The sequence below is a fragment of the Schistocerca serialis genome, chromosome 2 (assembly GCF_023864345.2).
Source record: "Schistocerca serialis cubense isolate TAMUIC-IGC-003099 chromosome 2, iqSchSeri2.2, whole genome shotgun sequence".
NCBI classification, from domain to species: domain Eukaryota; kingdom Metazoa; phylum Arthropoda; class Insecta; order Orthoptera; family Acrididae; genus Schistocerca; species Schistocerca serialis.
In genome coordinates, this window is record NC_064639.1 from 861567245 (window position 1) to 861590810 (window position 23566).

General features: G+C 38.7%; 1 protein-coding gene across 1 annotated transcript in view; it reads right to left on the minus strand.

The window, feature by feature from the left end:
* Positions 1-6415: 6415 nt before the first annotated feature.
* LOC126455954 (sodium-independent sulfate anion transporter-like) overlaps positions 6416-23566 on the minus strand; it is a 67331-nt gene continuing 50180 nt past the window's right edge. Inside the window, exons 8-11 of the mRNA XM_050091711.1 lie at positions 23004-23149; positions 21724-21888; positions 13050-13203; positions 6416-6480 (exon numbers count right to left, since the gene is read on the minus strand). Coding sequence (XP_049947668.1) covers positions 6416-6480; positions 13050-13203; positions 21724-21888; positions 23004-23149 — 530 coding nt within the window. The remainder of the gene's footprint in view (positions 6481-13049; positions 13204-21723; positions 21889-23003; positions 23150-23566) is intronic.

Sequence of the window (23566 nt, forward strand, 5' to 3'; positions counted from 1 at the left end):
GACCTCTTTCAAATCACAAACAACTGCACACTTGTATTCTTTCCTGCCCTGCATGCTATTTCCCTGAGAGGCTCCTTTACCTGTCTAACATTCAAGCTCCCAATTACTGGCAAACTCACCCTCTGCACTTGTCCTATTTGGACAGGATGTCAGCCACTAGCCCAACAGGAGAGGCACCTTGTGCTTAATCAGAGGTATTGTGAACACTGTGTTGCACCTTGTACCTCTTACTAAGGCATAAGGAACCAACCATGCATCTCATTCCCTCGTTCACCTTCTGCCCAGTGACACATAAACCTACCACTGCCTGCCGCTCAGTGGTTTGCATTTCTTGAATGTGTCTAGATTTCAGGCATTCTTTTCCAGTACATCCTATTATCGGTGAGGAAACAGGAACCATAAGAATTTCATAATCTTAATGTTGCTCACATTATCTCCTCAGCTAATGAATCTTATAATCCACCTCTTTATAAACTGTAGGCTGCGCTTCATGTGTCTCCACTGCTTAGCTGCAAATTTTATGCTACTGACTGATTTGTCTAGCAGTATGAGATTTATGAAGAACAGGAAAAATTTACACTAAAGTAACATGTTTTATGCCCTGAAAACACTGTGAGGAGAAGAAACAATGACCTAGTGCTCGCATCTGGACACATATGGAAGCTCTACAGCAAGAAGTGCCTATAGCAGCACATGTATAACTCTTTAAAACTTATTTGTGCACGTTAGATTCTGTCTCACAATGATCAAGAGCATTTGAAAATGGAAGTCTTTCATCACAAATGAAAAGTTGCTCAACAAATTCAGTGGCCTAAGAATTATTTCACTGCATTGGAAATGATGATATTAAATTATCTATGATAAATGCAGTTTAGCTCCAAGGCTGTAGATTAAACTACTTGAAGAAAAAATGTTGCAGCCAGCCACCTATGTTAATAGCTTTATTTAAGGCAATACATGTTTCGAGTTCTCACCCATCTTGAGCTCCTGTAATACAGTTATACGCTGAAGAAACTAAACATTATCTCACACTGAATAATGCCTGGCATTGTTGCAGGAACGTGATAAGCCAAGGAAAGTATGTATATGGTGTAGAGACAAATGGGGAATCATTCTAGCAATGATATGGGCTGCCGATTTAGAAATCCACATATATAAGCAACTTCGACAAAGGGCAGATTTTTGTGGCACAAAGATCTCAGAATTGGTGAAGTCAGTTGGCTCTTCATATGCTACTGTAATGAGCATCTATGGAAAATGGTTGGATGGTGATATCTGAAGTAGGACACAAGGTATCGAATGCCCACATGTCATCACAGAATGTTGAGGCAAGCAGCTTGGTCATTCTGTAAAGCAGGGCAAGCAGTGATGTGTGTCAGATCTGGTGATAGTACAATCCTGGTGCAGGCACAATTGTTTTGGATCATACCATTCATGTCAATTCCTGTGCCTGGAATGCCATCTGACGGAATGGCAGTTTGAGGTGTGCACTGCATCACTGGCGCAGATCAGTGGGGACATTATTAAGTTATTGCAGAGCATTAATGTGGACTTACACGAGACCTGTGGTAGTAATTGAAGACACCATGACAGCTATGGACTATGAGAACATTATTGTAGATCACCTGCATTTCTTCATGTTTAATGCCTTCCCTGATGACAGTGACATCCTCCAGTCAAATAACTGTCCATGTCACAAGGCCAGAATTATGCTGCTGTGGTTTGAAGCAACCATATTTTCCCAATATAAACCTGATGGAAATCATCTGGGACATTACTGGGCATCAGCTCCACACCCACAAACAACTGGCCCATAATTTACAGGAATTGCATGATCTGTGTGTAGACTTCTGGTGCCACATACCTCTGGAAGCCTACCAAGGACCTGTCAAATGCATGCCATGTAGAATCACTGCTGTATTGTGTTCCAAAGACTGACCAACATGCTATTAAGCTGGTGATCATGATGTTTTGCATCATCAGTATATATTCGTAATGGTGAACATATAACTGTACTGCACCACTAAAAGATGGGTTAAAACTCAAAAATTGTCTTGATTGACATAATTTGATCTTGGACAATGTTTGTCATGCACCATTTAAAACAATACAATGATTTTTTGCACAGGATATTTAAACATATACAAGGTATTTAAAAACAAAGAAGATTTTAAAAATGAGAAAAGAAGGTAAACACTTATTGTGATAAATAATTTATTTATTTATTTGCCAGCGTAAAAACTAAAAATCAGAACTAATGTAGGAAAAGGGGTACCAGAGGTGTGATAGCAGAATAGTGACACACTGTTTATTACTGAACACAATATACATAATTCGAGTAATCATTACAAGCATACAGAGCATTTCAACTGTCTTTGCCTCCTGGAGCAGCGATCTTCCTTTTCTCCAGTCAGAGATGGTACACCACCACAGAGACACTTCTCCCCATAGGGTGGAGCACATGATGAGATGCTGTGGTGATGCATTATCTATCGGAAGTGATGTAGACAGCTGTGTGATGGTGGATGTGATGGAAGACACATTGTAGTCAGCAAGGTGCAAAACCTGCAGCATCAGTAGTGCAGCTAACAGGTTGCTGCTGGCACTGTCAGCAGATAAGGATGTAGTCTCAGCAGTGTCTTTAATTGTTGCTGGCTCAATGGTGGTATTTGAAGAGGGAGGCATGTTGGCAGTTTGACATCCACAGGAGGTGTTGTGGGGCCTTTGTCAGTGTAAGTGAACCTCTGCTGAAAAATAGGAGATGAGTCCTGACGTTTCAACTTCTGGAAGGACAGGAGTGCTGTGCACAAAACTGCGTGTGACGGTGCTTGCACCTGACCACCTGTCCATGTAGGTAGCAGTAGTCATAAGGTTAGTATTGCATAACGTGACAGATATGTTGTCAGGCAGAAAATTGTGGAGATTCATAGGCATTTGTAAATTGATTATTGGGTGCATAGAAGATGGTGGGGAGGCAGTGTCTGCTGTGACAGGTGTACTAACGTCCATGCCAGTTTAAGCTGGTTCACCAACTCTGTTTCTTGTCTTTCAGCAATTTTGGTATAAAAAGTGTATGTATCTGATTTGAATACATGTATTAGTCCTATAAATGGTGGATCTAATGCGGTCTTAACGAATAAAAATTCACTTTGTCATGTGATGGGAGGCGAGTGAAGCATGGATGCTTTGTATATGCATGGGCAAGTACGCGATTAAGTCTGATAAGTACTGGTCTGTAGGCACTGTTTCATGCACCACGAACTCAGCAGGTATGGTGATGGGTTCATTGTATAGTATTTCGATGAGTGACACATCAAGGTCATCTTTATGTGCTATGAAAATGCCCAGAAGAACACATGGAAGATACTCCACCCATAATTCTGAAGGGCACAGAAGAGTAACTGCCATCTTCCAATGCCACTGTTCCATGAGGCCATTGATTTGGGGGTGGTAGGCGGTTGTGTAGAACTAGTGGCGTGGTACAGGTGGTGTAAGTCATTGAATAGTTGGGACTCAAACTCCCAACCCTTGTTCGATGTTAAGGAGGCCAGGAAGCTGTATCTTGCACTCCAGCTTTTGAAGAAAATTTTTGTTACTGTCTCTGCTGATATGCTGGAAATGGGTGTGGCCTCCACCCAATTTGTCATGCAAACTATCATTGACAATATGTAATGTTAACCATTGGAGGTCCTGGCAGTTTTTAGGAAGTGGGAGGAGGCATATTTCTTAAGTTTTCTCAGCAGTAGGACACACCCCGGATGCATCAATGTGGTGTCTGACAAAGGTCATGTGGGGTTGCCGAGGTTGCCACTTGTCATCCCTGTGACAGTCCAGCTTATCAAGGATGATACGTAGGGGGTCGTCTTGGTCTTGCTTGTTTTGCAGAAAGATTATGACTTCATCTGGACAGGCATAACAAAAGCGCAAATCGAACAGTACATTGTTAATAAATCTTTGCCATGTCTGTGCCACATTTTTTAGTCCACACAGCATGTACAGGCACTCAGAGAGACCAAATGGTATGATTATAACAGTTTTTAATATGGCTTCTGCTGCCATCAGAATTTGCATTCAACGACACTGAAAATTTTTTCCCCAGTCAGGATGTGAGAAAAATGATGCAACTTCAGCTGTCAATGAGTGTATGTGCATTGAGGTAGCAGTAGCCATACATAGATGCCAAGTACTGCTCTTCTTGTGAACTGGTTTAATGGAAGAGGACCAAGCACTGTCTGATGGCCTGAATATGACAGCTCACAAAAGTTCATAGACTGCAGCTTTAGCCACTTTAATTTTGTGAGGAGCTAGACGACAGGGGTGATGATGGACAGGGAGACCTGGTGTGGCTGTAATTGGTGGGGTGTACCACCCCACATGCACAAATTGTTTGTGGTCTAATGTGATTCTCTGCAGCAATTTTGTGTGAAGTACCTAGAATAGATTCACTCAATGTCCAATCTGGAATGTTTATCATAAAGTCACTTGGTAAAGTTGACACTTGTCATGGCACAGTTTATTGCTTGACATTGGCCATGATGCAAGGTTAGTCCAAAGATGTGGCGAACAGTGAAGGCATTATCACTACGTTGTTTGGCACTGTTGTATTGTCCAAGCCTTGGTAGATATTTAGCAATTTAGCAGACTCAACATTCATGGAATTCATGAGAATTTGTTGAGAGATATTTTCAACACTGCCAAAGAAACAGTAAGATTGTGCCATTTATAGTAGCATCATTCTCGATGGTGTAACCAATGTGGTAGATTTTCAACTTAACAGCAAAATCATAGCTCGACATGGAAGTTTGGGCTCACCCCTGTGGGAAATGGGGTAACAGATGTGTGATAGCAGAATAGTGACACACTATGGAGATTCATTTTCCACACTATTTATTACTGAGCACATAATACATAACTCATGTAATCATTACAAGCTTACACAGCATACTAACTCTCTTTGCCTTCTGAAGCAGTGATCTCCCTTTCTCCAGTGGTAGATAATACACTACCACTCTATCTTTTCAAAATCAGAAACATTTTACAGGAGATTTGTTTTTAACACTGTAATATGACAGTGCAAGAACAATCAATTTGAAATATGTCCTACACTGTTACTTGAGAGACAGTCAACTAAAGTAATCAGTAATGCAGCAATGTGAAATCGTTATGTTACTTATCAAAAACTTTATACTCCCCTGTTAACTAGTGTAAATTTGAAAGCTAGTTAACAATAAGGCTACATATCTCAGAGAAAGGAAAAGAAATATTAATTTTATGTTTTCAGCAGTAACCCTGGTTACACAGATGAAAACCTTACACTGTTGAAAAAATGAATCACAGTGGCCTTAAAGAGGAAGTTGTGTATAATCACCAGAATATACTGAACAGAAAGGGAGACAATTCTGCTTCTCAGCTGCTTTGCATAAAATAAGAACATGCTAAGTCTTGGACTTACTTTCCCTGACAGAAGGCCATAGTTGTTCAGCACACAATGTCTGACCATATGAATCTTTTTATAATACACGTGATCCAAGCCTTGAAGTTAGTAGAACAATAGGCAACTTCCAGCAAGAATGTATGACAAGATACTGATAAAAACTCATGAAATGTCCTTATAAACTGTTCATTGTTGTAGTTATGACAATAACAGGTTAATGGTACAGCATCTGAGTATACTATTTCATTAAATCCATAACAAGCAGTTCATCACTGCATTTACTTCTGCAGAACATGCAGATTTCTATTATAGATATATCTAAAATTCTAAACCAGTATTTGTACATCATTTTCAGGATAATGGGCTGATTTTGGTTTGTGAGAGGTTTCACAATCTTGTAACTGGCTTTCCAAGCCAGTCACAATAATACTTTGAGAGCAGGCTCAGTTTGAACCCAAATGTTAGGAGAAGCATCTAGCATCTGCTTGTACCATTGAGATTTTTGCTCCACATACTTTGAGTATTACATCACTGTTTCATTAATAATGAACCAGTCCCAAATTAACATAAGAGGTCATAGAAATCTGCAGTGTTGTTTTGACAAATTAATTTAAATCAAATACTCTGCAGCTTTCTATTTGGGGAAACTAAGTGCATATCACATTTAGTTTATCTACGGATTTTTCCACTGTGGTAATTGTAGATAGTTTTGTCCTTAGGCTTTTCAGAAGAAAGTAAATGTATTGACTGGTTTTCAGCTTCATACATACTACCACCTAATATCATCTTTAGCCCTTGCTTCAGTTGTGTTGAAAATCAGTTGCTATGTATTGCACTAGCACTAATATAAATATGTCTTCAGTTATGGCACACATTTTGCTAATCTGCTGAAGTATTATACTGATTCATATTAAATCATTGGCACTTAAGAAACCACCATTTACAAGTTCATGATGATTGTTGAAGGCTTCTTTGTGGCAATCATCCACTGCTAACAAAACTGGCTTCAGAAATACCATTTTGTGTAGCCATGTCCTTTTTGTGTGCTGTGAAACAGAACATAAATTAATTCACTGATTTGAGGTTTTTCATACTTGCAGACACAGGGAATATTTCAAATCTCCAATAAATCAGTTATAACAGTTAAAAATACACAACATGAAATATTACAAAAAGAGGAAGAACTGGCCCCTGAGCAATAAGTATACATTAGTCCTGGTGTAGGGAACTCTTGCACCCATCACTCAGTGAGAAATCACTGCAGTTAGCCTCCCAAATACTGGAATAAAAACTATGTTTAAAGCATAGCAAACTAGAGTAAACAATTTACATCTGCTTAATATTCTGTTCAGATACATATGTGGAACGGTATTAACCAGACACAAACAGTTAAAGAACTGAAAAAATTACAAATAGTAATGGAAGTGGGTCTTACCTCCGATAAGGCCCTCTGGTTCATTCTCCTCATGATAAACAACAAATTCTGTTTGGAGCATTTTCTCTATGCTGATATTTGGTTAACAGAAGGAAAGTGGTCGTTGTCACTTACTGAAGTCATATGTAGGGAATCACCTGTAAGTGATTAATAACTAAATTCTCTTTCCTCCTGAGGTGACATCACTCATGTGTTATGTTATCACATTATGCTACAACAACATTTGAGGTCTGTTCAGAAAATCCTGGATCTTTATCCACAACATTTTTATATGCTTACCTTTGACTTGTTGTGCATAGCCTCCTTCAAAATACTCCCCACCACAACTGATACAATATTTCCAATGCTGTTTCCACTTCTGGAAGCAGTCTTGGTATTTCTCTTGCTGGACTGCATGAAGTGCCGTTTGCAAATTTTCTTTTATCTCATCTACCATTGCAAGTCTTCATCCTTTCAACAGGGTCCTCAACTTTGGAAATAAAAAAAAGAAGTTGGAAGGGGCTAGGTCTAGAGTGTACAGAGAATGAGGCAGCACAGTGACTTTGTTTTTTTGTACAATACTCATGCACCAACAAGGATGAATGTGTGGGTGCATTTTCATGATACAAGAGCCACAAGTCATCTCATCACATTTTGGGCTGTTTTCTTCTCACATTTTCTTGTAGGCATTGCAACAGATCCTGATAATACCACCAATTAACAGTTTGTCCCTGTGGTATGAACTCATGATAAACTAATCCTTCAAAGTCAAAGAAAACTATCAGCCTTGCTTTGACATTTGACCTGATCTGTTGAGCTTTTTATGGTCTTGGAGAACGTTTCTCAACCCACTGTGAAGATGGAACATTGGTTTCAACATCATATCCATAGACCCACATCTCATTACCAGTTTTGATTCTCTCAAGGAACATCTCATTCTCATTTGTGTGATCCAAAAGGTCTTCACAGATTGTGTGGCAAAGGTCTTTCCTGTCTTGAGTAATGAGGGATGGGGTGAACTAGGCAGCAACATGATGCAATCCAAGAAGCTGAGTCAGGATTTCATGACACGATCTGACTGAAATATTGCATTCTTCTGCGATCTCTCAGAAAGTCAGTCTTCGATTGGACTGTACAATCTCATTGATGTTCCTGACATGAGGATCATCGTTAGACGCTGAAGGGTGTCTTGAATGAGGGTCATCTTTAACTTCCATCCATCCATTTTTTAAACCATGTGAACCATACCTAACACCAAGGTCAGCTTAAGCACTCATCACTGTAGGCTTTCTGCATCATTTGTTGTGTCTCTGTAAAAGTTTTCTGGAGTTTCACGCAAAATTTAATGCAGCCACATTACTTCTCAAACTCTGCCATCTCAAAATTCACATACTGTTTGACACATACAACAATGAAAATTCCAGCAGCTATGTATTAAACACAGGTGTGTGCAGGGGTGCCAACCTCATATTGCTCCAACACACCACTCATACAAAATTATGAATGTTTCAGGATTTTTTGAACAGACCTCGTATTTATTGTGATGAACATATTAGGCAGCATACAGCACAAAATTTCTTATCATTTCAAGTGGAAAAACCAAGTCCTAATTAACCATAAATATTTTATTGTTAATGTGACACATGATAGCTGAATTGGGGATACACGTACATATTTGCATTGAAGTGACACTTCCTAACAGGTTGCTGAAAAATATACTACTACAGTCATGACAACTTGCTGGCAAATATACTGCTACAATCCTCGATGAAAATGAGATCATAAGGAATTAACATAATGAGGGAAACTGCTTCATGGAATACAAATAATACTGCAACGAAAGAACAGAGAGAGAGAGAGAGTGTGTGTGTGTGTGTGTGTGTGTGTGTGTGTGTGAGAGAGAGAGAGAGTTTGTTGGGGGCGGGGGGGGGGGGGGGGGGCGGCGCAGATGCACATGCGCTTTTGTGTCAGCATGCCTGTGGCTCATACACACATGCCTGCAAATACACACTGAGTAACTGGAGACTTGACAGATTATCGAGTGAGGTGGCGCTGTGGTTAGCACACTGGAATCACATTCAGGAGGATGACGGTTCAATCCCATGTCCAGTAATCCTGATTTAGGTTTTCTGCGAATTCCCTAAATTGTTTCAGACAAATGCCATGATGGTTCCTTTGAAAGGGCATGGCTGATTTCTTGCCCAATCCTACCCTAACCCAATGAGACAGATGGCCTCACTGTTTGGTCTCCTCCCCCAAATCAACCCCCAATCCAAACTAACAGATTATCTATAAGAAAAAATAAAATAAAAAGTATGATTAGAGCCATTGTGTTTCCATGATCACATAGTGAGGAAATCCTCATTGATGTGGAACATGTCAGAATACAGATCTTTCTAGATAACTTCTCTCCATTTTCTTGTGTGGACTTCACTCAGTCACAGGATGCCATATTACTTTTAGGTACTGGTAACTAGAATTGTTGTTTTCATGACAACTTTTCTGGGTGCACAACCACATTGTACCACTGTCATAATCACCAACATCAATGTCACTGTTCTAAATGGTCTTCATTAGTATGAATGAGTACCAAACTCAGCTCTTACATATATTGAGATTTCATTCATTTCATAATACACATAAACAAAGCCTTGTGGTTAGTAGAATGATAAGCAATTTACATAAAAAATGCATGACAGGATACTGATAAAATCTCACTTTAAGATCCTTATAAACTGTTCATTATTGCAATTATGTCAATAACAGATTAATGGTACAGTAACTGAGTATACAGTTTCATTATATTCATAACATGTAATTTGTTGCTGCCCTTACTTCTGCAAAACTATGCAGATTGCTCTTATAAGCATATTTAAAAGTCTAAAACCAGTATTTGTTCATAATTTTCAACACAGTGGGCTGGTGTTAGTTTGTGAGAGGTATGAGCATTTTGTAACTGGCTTTCCAAGCATCACAATGGAACTTTGAGACCAGGTGTAGAATGTTAGGAGAAGCACCTAGCATCTGCTTGTACCATTGAGATTTTTGCTCCATGTACTTTGAGTATTACATCACTGCTTCATTAATAATGAACCAGTCCCAAATTAACATGAGGGGGTGATAAAAGCCTGCAGTGTTGAGTTGACAAATCGCTTCAGAGAAAATACTATGCAGCTTTCTTTTTGGGGAACTGAGTGCATTGGTTTATCTATTGAATTTGTCACTGTTGTAATTATAGATAATTGTGTACTTGGGCTTTAAAGAAGAAAGTAAGTTTCAGCACACATTTTGCTAATCCCATTTGTCAAAGTATTATACTGATTCATATTCAATCATTTGCAGTTGAGCAAGTACTGTTTTCATGTTCATGAGGATTCCTGTAATACAGTACTTAAAAAGAGATTTAAATCTAATTGTCATGGGGAACTGGAATACAGTTGTAAGGGAGGAGCAGGAGAAAAGGTTACAGAAGAATATGGGCTTGAGACAAAGAATGAGAGAGGAGAAAGACTAATTGAGTTCTATTATAAATTTTAGCTAGTAATGGTAAATACTCTGTTCAAGAATCACAAGAGGAGGAGATATACTTGGAAAAGAGCAGGTGATGCAGGAAGATTTCAGTTAGATTATATTATGGGCCAACAGAGATTCTAAAATCATATACTGGATTGTAAGGAATATCCAGGAGCAGATATAAACTCTGATCACAATGTAGTAATGATGAAGATTACATTGAAGTTTAAGAGATTAGTCAGGAAGAATCAATATGCTAAGAAGTGGGATATGGAAATACTGGGCAATGATGAGATAAGCTTGAATTTCTCTGAGGCTATTAAACAGCAAAAGGAAACAGTTCAGTAGGCAGTACAGGTGAAGAGGAATGGACATCTCTAAAAAGGTCAGTCACAGAAGTTGGAAAGAAAAACATAGATACAAAGAAGGCAACTGCGAAGGAACCTTGGGTAACAGAAGAAATACTTCAGTTGATTGATGAAAGAAGAAAATACAAAAATATTCAGGGAAATCCAGGAATACAGAAATTACGACTCATTGAGGAATGAAATAAATAGGAAGTGGAGGGGAGCTAAGATGAAGTTGCTACATGAAAAACGTGAAGAGATCAAAATAGAAATGATTGTCAGAAAAACTGACTCAGCATATAGGAAAGTCAAAACAGCCTTTGTTGAAATTAAAAACAGGGGTGGCAACACTAAAAGTGCAACAGAAATTCCACTGTTAAATACAGAGGAAAGAGCAGATAGGCGGAAAGAGTACATTGAAGGCCTCTATGAGGGGGATGATTTGCCTGATGTGATGGGATCCATGATCAGAATCAGAATTTAAGAGAGCTTTGGAGAACTTAAGATCAAATAAGGCAGAAGGCATAGACAACATTCCATCAGAATTTATAAAATCATTGGGGGAAGTGGCAACAAAATGACTATTCACTGTGGTGTGTAGAATACATGAGTCTGATGACATACCATCTGACTTTGGAAAAATATCGTCCACACAATTCCGAAGACTGCAAGAGCTGACAAGTGTGAGAATTATCGCACAGTTAGCTTACTACTTCATGCGACCAAGTTGCTAACAAGAATAATATACAGAAGTATGAAAAAGAAAATTGAGGATGTTTTACGTGATGATCAGTTTGGCTTTATGAAAGATAAAGGGGCCAGAGAGGGAATTCTGACATTATGGTTGGCAATGGAAGCAAGATTAAAGAAAAATCAAAACATGTTCATAGGATATGTTGATCTGGAAAAAGTGTTCAACAATGTAAAATGGTACAAGATGTTCAGAATTCTGCGAAAAATGGAGTTAAGCTATAGGGAGAGACAGATAAAATACAATATGTAAAAGAGCCAAGAGGGAATAATAAGAGAGGATGACCAAGAATGAAGTGCTGGGATCAAAATGGGTGTAAGACAGGGCTGTAGTCTTTTGCCCCTATTGTTCAATCTGTACATTAAAAAAACAATGATGGAAATAAGAGTAAGGTTCAGAACTGGAATTAAAATTTAAGGTGAAAGGATATCAATGATACAATCTGCTGATAACATTGCTACCATAAGTGAAACTGAAAAAGAATAACATGATCTTTTGTATGGAATGAATAGTTTAATGAGTACAGAATATGGACTGAGAGTAAACTGAAGAAAGATGAAGGCAATAAGAGGTAGCAGAAATGATAACCTCAAGAAAGTTAACATCAAGACTGATGGTCATGAAGCAGATGAAGTTAAGGAATTCTACTACCTAGGCAGCAAAATAACCAATGACAAATGGAGCTAGGAGGACACCAAAGGCAGACTAGCAATGGCAAAAAGGGCATTCCTGACCAAGAGAAGTCTACTAGTATCAAACACAGGCCTTAATTTGAAGAAGACATTTTTGAGACTGTACATTTGGAGCACAGCATTGTATGGTAGTGAAACATGGACTGTAGGAAAACCAGGATAGAAGAGAATCAAAGCATTTGAGATGTGGTGGTACAGATGAATGTTGAAAATTATGTGTACTGATAAGGTAAGGAATGAGGAGGTTCTGTGCAGAATTGGAGAGGAAAGGAATGTGTGGAAAGCACTGACACGAAGGGATAGGATGACAGAACATCTGTTAAGACATCAGGGAATGATTTCCATGGTACTAGAGGGAGCTGTAGAGGGCAAAAACAGTAGAGTAAGACAGAGAGTGGAATAAATCCAGCAAATAATTGAGGACGTAAGTTACAAGTGCTACCCTGAGATTGAGATGAAGAGATTGGCAAAGGAGAGGTTTCTTGTAAGCTAGTTTGTGGTAGGCATCCACTACTGACAAAACTGTGTTCAGAAATACCATTTCATGGATCGAGGTACTTATTGTGGGCTGGGAAACAAAACATAATTTAATTCACAGATTTGAGCCTTTTTATACTTGCAGACATAGAAAATTATAACAGTTAGAAACACAAAACATGTAAATACTACAAAAAGCAATAAGTTCATTAATTCTGGTGTAGGGAACTCTTGCACCCATCACCCAGTGGGAAACCATTGCAGTCAACCTACCAAATACTATGTTCAAAGTGCAGCAAATTAAAGTAAACAATTTACGTGTGCTTAACATCTTGTTCAAACATCTGTCGAAGGCTATTAACCAGAGACAAATAGTTACAGAACTAGAAACATTACAAATAGTAACAGAAGTATATCTTACCTCTGATAAGACTCTCCAGTTCATTCTCATCATGATAATCAACAAATTCTGTTGGATGTAGTCCTTGGAACATCTTTACTATGCTTGGCTTTAGTTTATAGAAGAAAAGTGGCTGTTGTCTCTTACTAAAGTCAAGTGTAAGGCAGTCAACCACCTGTAAGTAATTATGAACCAAATTTTCCTTTTCCCTGAGATGAGGTAACTGCTATATTATGTTGTCACCTTAGGCTACAACAACATATTTATTGTGATGATCATAGCAGGCAACATATAGCACACAATTTCTTATCATTTTATGTATCAAAGCAAAGTCCTAATGAAACATATATATTTTACTCTGAGTTTCTATTCAGTGTGACAGTTATAACTGAGTTGGGGTTGCATATACTCATTTGCAATAAAGTGGCACTTTCTGACAGCCTGCTGAAAAATATAGTTTACTGCTACAGTCCTTGACGAAAAATTAATCATAATAAATTGATGTAATGAGGGAAACTGTGTGTGTGTGTGTGTGTGTGTGTGTGTGTGTGTGTGTGTGTGTGTGTGTGTGTGTGTGTGTGCATGACGTGCACTTCCTTGCATGCATGCATATGTATGGGGCACACATAAATGCCTATGAATATGCCTTGTGCAACTTGAGACTTGACACATTTTCTATAAGAAAAAATAAAGTAAAAAGCATTATTAGATACATTGTTTTTCCATGGTCACACAGTATGGAGACCCTCATTGACATGGAACATTTCAGAATACAAATCTTTGTATATAATGTCTCTTACTTTTCTTGTGAGGACTTTACTCAATCAGATAATGGCTCCTTACTTTTGGGTACTGATAATTAGAATTGCGATTTTTTGTGACAACTTTTTCTGGCTGCACAACCATATTGTATCACTATTATACTCACCAACATTTTTCTTGCTGTTCTGAAAGGTCTTCATTAGAGTGGACAGATACCAAATTAATATCTTATATATTGAGATTTCATTCACTCCAAATGTCAGTTATCAAGCAACTTACTGAGCTCAGTTTTTGATTGATCGGATGGATTACAAGGGTAGGGGTGAGAAGGAGGTGATGCCATTTATTGACATTGTTTTTATATTGAGGAGGACTCTATTACTGCCACACTAAAAGGGGTTGTCTTTTAACCACTATCAGTCTGGAAATTGACTACTCTTAGATTAGATTAGATTAGTAATTGTTCCATAGATCATGAATACGACGCTTCGTAATGATGTGGACCGTGTCAGGTTAATAAAAGGTGTCTATATAAGATATTACATTAGACAAAATATTACATGACACTCAATATTTTTAATTTTTTTTTTTTTTTTTGTGGGGGTTGGGAAATTACCCACTTACTATATCCAAAAATTCATCTAATGAGTAGAAGGAGTTGCCATTAAGAAATTCTTTTAATTTCCTTTTAAATGCTATATGGCTATCTGTCAGACTTTTGATGCTATTAGGTAAGTGACCAAAGACTTTTGTGGCAGCATAATTTACCCCCTTCTGAGTCAAAGTTAGATTTAACTTCGAGTAGTGGAGATCATCCTTTCTCCTAGTGTTGTAGCCATGTACACTGCTATTACTTTTGAATTCATTCAGATTGTTAATAACAAATTTCATAAGTGAACATATATATTGTGAGGCTACAGTGAAGATTTCTAGCTCTTTAAATAAGTGTCTGCAGGATGATCTTGGATGAGCTCCAGCAATTATTCTGATTACATGCTTTTGTGCAATGAACACTCTTTTACTCAATGATGAGTTACCCCAGCATATGATGCCATATGAAAGCAGAGAATGAAAATAGGTGTAGTAAGCTAATTTACTCAGATGTATATCGCCAAAATTTGCAATGACCCCTAATAGCATAAGTAGCTGAACTCAAATGTTTCACCAGATCCTCAGTGTGTTTTTTCCAGTTCAACCCCTCATCAGTGCATACACCTAGAAATTTTGAATATTCTACCTTAGCTACCAATTTCTGATCGAAGTCTATATTTATTAATGGGGTCATTACATTTACTGTGTGGAACTGTATATACTATGTTTTGTCAAATTTTAATGAGAGCCCATATGCAGAGAACCACTTAATGATTTTCTGAAAAACATCATTTACAATTTCACCAGTTAATTCTTGTCTGTCAGCTGTGATAGCTATACTTGTATCATCAGCAAAAAGTACCAGCTTTGTATCTTCATGAATATAGAATGGCAAGTCATTAATATATATTAAGAACAGCAGAGGACCCAAGACTGAACCTTGCAGCACCCAGTTCTTGATTGTTCCCCAGTTTGAGAAATCACCAGTTTTTTGCATGTAATGTGAACCGTTTATTTCAACTTTCTGCACTCTTCCAGTTAGGTATGATTTAAACCATTTGAGCACTGTCCCATTCATACCACAGTACTTGAGCTTATCTAGAAGTATTCCATGATTTACACAGTCAAAAGCCTTTGATAGATCACAAAAAATCCAATCTGACAGCTAAAAGACAATGGAAGGCAACATCCATAATTTCACAACATCAGGCATTCCTTGTATCTTTCTCTTAAGGGTAAATGGCTGCAGAGATATATTCAAGATTGTGAAAACAATACAGTTTCGTTCCACACAATATGATGTTCTGCCATACAGACTTGCTGTGTTGTCCAGTCTGAATGCTTGCCTCATGCTTCATGAAACATGTGCTGATGGCTTAAATATCAGTAAAGGCATGTGTGGTCATTGTTGTCCTCAATAAAGCTTTCCTGGGTAATGACCATGTCATCTGAGTTCTTTGTATACTAATGTTTCAGTCATTGCTGCATGTGGCTTTTGTCAGGTTGATGTGTTTACTGTTGATCCAGTGGCACATTAGGATCTGATATTTCATTATGTTGGTAGTATAAGTTGTTAAAAATGTTATTGAACCTGATTTTGATTCTATGATAGAAGTAGGAATCCAGGGATCGATCATTATTGCTAGCATTCATGAGGCAGCCCCACTGGGGACGGCAGTAAACATGGTATTGTCTCCATCACCAATAAGCACTTTGGTAGTAGTACAGTCCTTTGTCACTGTGCTCACCTGGTTCTCATCCATCAATCCATAACTCTCAGTAAAGGCGAACTGACCCCACCTCTCACTCCTCCCACAGAATTGAAAATGGACTTCATTAACAATCAACACTAGAGCAGGATGGAATGCCAGTAAATGAGATCTTTATATTGTACTGGCCAAATACATCACCCTGATGAATGGAAACAGCAGCCAAAACAGTGGTGTGAATAAGAACACATCTAGAGAGTCACACACTCAAATTAGTTTTATTTAAGACTATCTGCGTACCCAATGTTGCCAAGGTATGTATTTATTCCAATCTTCTGTTAATCCTCCTCTTCCATCAGCCACTCTCTGTCAGTCTTCTTGTGCCCCTCTCTCTATCCATCTCCTGCTCCCTTCTCTCTCTGTCAATCTGCCCCTCCTCCCTCTGCCCATCTGCTCCTTCACCCCGGTTCATATCCATATCCTCCATCTTAGTCCATCTCTTCCTTCCCCTCTATTTGTCAAGCTCCTCCTACCCCTCTCTTTGCTGATCTCCTCCTCCCATCTCTCTGTCAATGTCCTACTCTTTGCTTTCTCTGTCCATTTCCTCCTCCCCATATGTCTGTTCATCTCCTCCTCCCCCATCTCTCTGCCTGTTTCTTCTTCCGCCTGTGTCTGCCCATCTTCTCTTCTTTCCTTTCACTGTCCATCTCCCTTCCCCTCTAACCATCCATTTCCCCCTCCCCTATCTCTGTCCATCTGCTCATCTTCCTGTCTGTGTTTATCTTCTCCTTCTCCCTCACTGTGTTTCCAACTGTTAGTCCTCCCTTCTCTCTCCACATCATCACACTCACCTGAATGGGAGACTGGTGGTTCTTACCCCTACAGTATTTATTTCCAGACTGTAATAAATATATGTATATGTACCACATTTGATTGAAATCATTTCAGGGGTTTAGGATGAGGCTTAGAAGGGGCAACTGGAACCTCAAGTTCCTGGATTCTGCACTGGGGAAGGAAGTAACAGTTGTGAATGCTAGGTATTTTTTCCAATTTTAGATGTGCCTGTTGGTAGTACCTGGAACTTTCTGGAATTTTGCCAGCTAAGTACTTCTTCCAAGTATTTTTCCAATGCTATGACTCACACCAACCACTTCCAAGTTGAGTACTACTGCATACATTTGTCTTAGCAATTGCGGTTGTGGAGGTGGGTGAGAATAATGATGCTCAGTGAATGGTATGGTAGTGAAACTGTAGTAACTCAAGTAATATGGATATGGTTCAGAATAGCAAAGTTTGTATATGATCGGATAGCTGGGCACAAGTTTATTGTTCTTGACTGAATCTCTTTGAGACATTACATAAAAGTTTGCAGTATTTGGGAAACAAAGATAAATATGAGGGCTGTTTTTTTTTCAACCTCCGATCATCCATCTAAGCAAGTAAGAGGTAGGGAGGGGCCGGACCTGTGCGTCATGTGATTGTGCAGCTCCCCCACCACAACCTCTGCCGTTTTCAGCTTCAATGTGTCAGTTGTAGCCGAGCTATGTCCGTGTAAACACGGCCGCTATGCTCGATGCTCCTGCGAAATGTGAGTTACGAAGTGTAATCCATTTTCTGCAAGCAGAAGGATGTAGTGCTGCAGAAATCCATCGCAGAATGAGCAACGTGTATGGTAACAAGGTTATGAGTGATGGTAGTATTCGGGAATGGTGTTGAAGATTTAAAGAAGGACGAACAGACGTCCATGATGAAGGTGGACAAGGTCGCAAGTCTGTCGCCACTGTAGGCCTCGTTGAGCGTGTTGATCAGGCGGTGAGATGCAAACAAAGATTTACAATTAGCAAACTGTCTGATGAATTTCCAGACATTTCAAGGTCTGCTTTGTACACAATTGTGTCTCAAGACCTACGCTATCAGAAATTGTGTGCACGTTGGATCCCAAAAATGCTGAGTACTGACCACAAAACACAAAGGACGGCGTTAGCATTATTGTTTCTCACACGTTATGCCAATGAGGGAAACGTTTTTTTGAAGTCAATTGTTACTGGCAATGAAACGTGGGTCCTCTATGACAATCTTGAAACAAAGGAACAATCAAAGCAGTGGCTGCACACAGCTTCCCCAAGCAAGCCAAAAAAGTTTAAACATTCACTGACAGAAAGAAAAACAATGGCCACTGTGTTTTGGGACCATAAAGGAGTGCTGCTGGTAGACTTTATGGAGCAAGCTATGACAATAACCAAGGAAGTTTATTGTGAAACTTTACGTCATCTTCGTAGAGCCATTCAAAACAAACGCAGAGGAATGCTTTCATCTGTCGTTGTTTTGATCCATGACAATGCCCGAACACACAGCGCCAACATGACAAAAGACCTCCTCAGAAAGTTTAAATGGGAAGTTTCTGAACATCCACCGTACAGCCCGGACCTAGCACCAAGTGATTATCACCTGTTCTGAGAACTGAAGTCATGATTAGGTGGGCAGCACTTCGCTACTAACGAAGAACTTCAGGACGCCGTCAAGACTTACCTGTCCTCACTGGCGGCAACATTCTTCGAGGAAGGCATCGAAAAGCTTGTGTCACGGTATGACAAGTGCCTCAATTGTTTTGGCAATCATGTAGAAAAATAAGTTAAGACTTTACTGTACTTTTGGTAATAAAATTATTATTTTCTGTACATTTTACTTTTATTTACAGCCAATCGGAGGTTGGAAAAAAAAAAAAAAAAAAGAAAAAGAAAGACAGCCTCGTAGTTATATAATTGAAAAGTAAAGCCGAATGCAATTTCATTGATATTAGGAAATCACTGTAAAAGCTGGCCAGAACTAATCTACATAAGGCAAAATTTCAGTATTCCTGATATACAGTATGTAGAAAAACTATTGCTTAGATTTTGGAACAGTTAGTTCCTGTCACAGGGAGGGAGAAGGGACAGGTTTTGAAGATGAGGCAACCCACCTGTTATGAAGAGGAGATGGGAAACTGATAAAGAGTGAGTCATCTCAGATAGTAGGAGGTAAAAAATGTTCCATGATAAGCACTGCATCAGCAAACTGAAGTTCTGACCTGACAGGAGGACAGAATGAGAAAGAGGATAAGAGGTGGTTACATAGTGTGATTAAGATCCAAAAAGAAAGCAGATGGAGAAAAAACAAAAAAGAGTAAGCTAAACAAGTTATGGAATAAATAAGAAACTACAACAATGAAAAATAATACTACCAGCAGAAACCAAGTTTTGAAAATTGTATGAGGCATGGTTTTTAAGTAAGGTATGTTTTGTCGTAGACACTAGTAGTTCACTCCCATACCACAACAAGCATGTGTGCCATGTACTGGTGTGCTTTGGGAACAACTGTGTTCAGTTTCAGCTCTGTAGCTAACCTGTACGGTTCTGTTTTGTGCTTTCAAAATGTTTAAGACTATCAACTCTCCCACTGCATGTGAGGTTCACCCAGTAATACGATTTTTGTCAGCAAGGAAATTGTCTGCTGCAGAAATTCATTGACAGATTTTCGCAGTGTATGGTGATACTGTTATGAGTGAAAGCAAAGTGCATAAGTGGGTATGAGAATTTAAAGATGGCCGTGACATGATGAGGACTGCTCCAGGCACCCTTCTTTCATTACAGATGATTTGGTGGCTTCAGTTGAAGTGAGGATTCATGAGAACAAGCACTTCACAATAACAGGTCTCTCAAATGAATTGCTTGATGTGTCAAGATCAGTGTTTTACAACATTGTTTCTGAACACCTAAAGTTTAGGAAACTGTGCTCCCGTTGGGTCTTGAAACTCCTAACAGAGGACCACAAAAACCAAAGATTTGAGCGTATGATGAAGTTCTCGACTCATTATCATGAAGAAGGTGATGGCTTCTTGAGTCAGATTGTAATTGGAGATGAAACATGGGTTTTACATATCACGCCTGAATCGAAGCAACAGAGCATGGAATGGAGACACACACAAACTTACCTGTAAAGGTGAAGGCCAAATAGACTCTGTCCCAGTGCAAAATAATGGCGTCAGTGTTTTGGTATAGGCATGGTGTTTTGTTGGTCGACTTCATACAACGAGGAACAACTATCAATGCAGAAGCATACTGACAATCCCTGAGAAAGCTATGCAGAGAGATTCAAAACAAAAGATGCAGAATGCTGACAAAGGGAATTGTCCTTCTCCATGACAATGCAAGACCTCCCACTGCAGGTCAGACCTGTGATTTATTTGATGGTTTTGGCTGGGAAGTTTTAGACCACCCACTCTACAGTTCTGATCTTGTGGTGAGCGATTACCATCTCTTCCTCCACCTCAAACAACACCTCAGTGGCAACCATTACAGTGATGATGACGACGTGAAAATGGCAGTGAACTCTTAGTTATCAGAGCGGGTGGTAAGTTTTTATGAAGAGGGTATTTTAAAATTGGTTGAGAGGTAGGATACGTGTTTGAACAAACATGGCAACTATGTTGAAAAATAGAGTGAAGCATGTACTTTCTGAAAATAAATTTACTTTTTTGAAATAACCTTTCGTTGTGTTCTTATGTTCAAATGGACCTTACTTAAAAAACACGCCCCACAATTACTGGAAAAGGGAGGACTGTTAGTAGAGGCTTAGCCAGATAGCTTGTCATATGCGAGAATGTAGTGGGTGCAATTTCCCATCTCAACTTTACAAGGAAAGTACAGCTGAGTGGGAGGATTCAAGTGGCCTCTGGTTCCTTGAGGCACATAGATTCGTTAAGTCCTGGTGATGAGCATGTTCAGCAACTGAACTGTGAGTTCCCACATGGTGGGCAATTTTTCTGTGTCAAAAGCAAAATTTTAGGTGTTGCCAACAGACAGATTTAAAATTTACCAAAAACAATGATTAGCTCTCACAATTGTTAGTGCCTTCCTCAGGCTGGAACCTAGGAACATGATGTTCCAGGTACATTCTGCTCAATCTGGGATTTGAGGTACCTGCCCCTCCATTCCAATCTATCTGGCTTGTCCCTCTTTTCTCCCTAAAATACAAGGTAATAGTTTTAAAAGTTAAGTACAATTTATACCACTTTTACATGGCACTTCCACAAAGAATTTTGCCTCCTGGAGGTAATACAAGGCCAGCCAGACTGTCTCCTGGTAAATTTACAATTATCCCAAGTGAAATTTCATTTTCAGCTCATGAGATGCTCATTGGGGTTACCATTTATTCGTATACATTTTTCATTGCCCCTTTTCAATTAAACATTTGTTTTAGGTACTGTCATGTGGGGTGCAGAAACTGAGGTGATTCCCCAACTGGCAACCTGCAAATGTATTGTATTTATGCAAGGATAATATTCTCCAGTAGCGTGGTTAATTTGTTGTACACAAATTGGAGATAAACAGCACCTAATACATTACCAGTATATGGTATGGTGCTAAGTGTGTCAGCCACAATTTCTGCTAACACATTGATACCAAAGCAAATGTAATGCCTCACTTCCAAGATTGCTTGAGGATTTATGTACATTTGCCCTCATGTGGTTACTGCTTTAATTTATTATCCCACTCTCTGTGGATTGTAGCTCATGCATAAATGAACTGCAGGCATTGAACTGTGTCTTTTTGTTCACAGAAATGTACTAATGAAAGGATAAAATAAGTTATTACCTTGGCTGCGGTGTAGTCTGATACAAATATATGTGAACAGTTAATTACAACAGGCATATCATTCCTCATGCTTTGCTTCACCACCAGGTTGCGTACATATTCAACAGAAGGAAAAATAAGACACCTATCCGGAGTGAGCTCTAGGTAGTCAGTGCCCTCTGCAGTCTGAAATGAATGAAAAATTTGTCATTAATGAGAATCTTGTTAACCTGTTAAAATGCTACTAGTAATTATTCATGTAAAAAAGCTACTGTACTTATAGAAAGTGCAAGAGTTATCACTTTATGTGTACAATATATTCTCATGTTACTTTTCAAATAGATGAAAGTTTGACTGTTCATGGAAATGGAAGAAAATGTTAGACTTTCCAGAAATAAACTGAAGTTGGTAAAACTGAATTGGAACTTTGGAGAACAAATGCCATCTACAATAAAATCTTGCTTTGTCAGTCACCAGAGTTTCATTTACACCATTTTTTTTTCTTTTTCCATCCCTTCCTTTCTAACATCCCAAACCCTGAGCATCCATCTGTTTTATGGCCCCATTAACCTTCACGTGCCTAAAAGATATGTGTTTGTGTTCCTTTTATAGTGGTTTCCTCTTCTACCTCTTTTGCTTCATTTCCCATGACTTTTAACTATGTTAAGAGTTATTACAGCTCTTGTTGTTATCATTACATTACATTCATTGTTTACACTTATATTTTCATTCCTAGTTAAAATGTCTAAAAATCCCCATTTTCTCCTATATCTTTATTTAATGGGGTGGACATGTTGATCATCTATGATGGAAATCTTTTTAGTGGATATGTAGTATTATGTACAGCAGTTCATCTGGGTATCCTGTTTTGCAGATTTTTATTGATACATTATTCAGTTCTTGAATAATTTCTTCAGAGCCTAACTCCTGAGTCATACACCCACTGTTCCTATCTGTGTTAGTTATCAGCCAACTGTGATGAAACAGAAATTACCTTTCTCTATATCCTTTTGAATCTCTCAATTACATTTATTAACATGTGCTTCATTCCAAAATTATACTCAAATACATGTTTTTGATAATTTATTTAGAATAACCTAGAATTTCAGTTGTCATGTTACATACATTGTCTTTTGTGAAATTTTCCCCTGTCAATATTAAAGGTGTAGTAATGTATGATATTAGTTTAGGAAGCTCAGAATTCACTTTTAAGTTTTGTATTGGTCTGAATACGTTTGTTAGGTTACTTTTACCAAGTGAGATGAGGATAAGGCAATATATTTCAAACTGTAAATGCTTACTTTCTTTGTCTCAATTGTTATTTTTGGGCGTGCAACGTTATAAAGAATGAATAGTACATTCAAGCCAATTCCCACGAGGATGCCCAGTTCCAGTTGCAGTATCAGGCAGGCAAAAAGTGTTGCAAATCCAGGAATAAGATCATTTTCTGGAAAGAAATAATATTGTGATTTTGCAGATTATAATCAAGTAATGAAACCAATGCAGTGTAGCATAAATACTTCACAGAAGTAGTTATGTAACCTAGAATTAGTCATGTAGCATTATCATCTGGCTAGCTCCAAAGAGTGGACAAGCTGCTTATGCAAAAAATGATTAAAATGGCTCTGAGCACTATGGAACTTAACTTCTGAGGTCATCAGTCCCCTAGAACTTAGAACTACTTAAACCTAACTAACCTAAGGACATCACACACATCCACGCCCGAGGCAGGATTCGAACCTGCGACAGTAGCGGTCGCGCGTTTCCAGACTGTAGCACCTAGGACTGCTCGGCCACCCCAGCCGGCAAGCTGCTTATTAAGCAAAGTTTTCTTTCAGGAGATGCATACCGTATATACCCATTG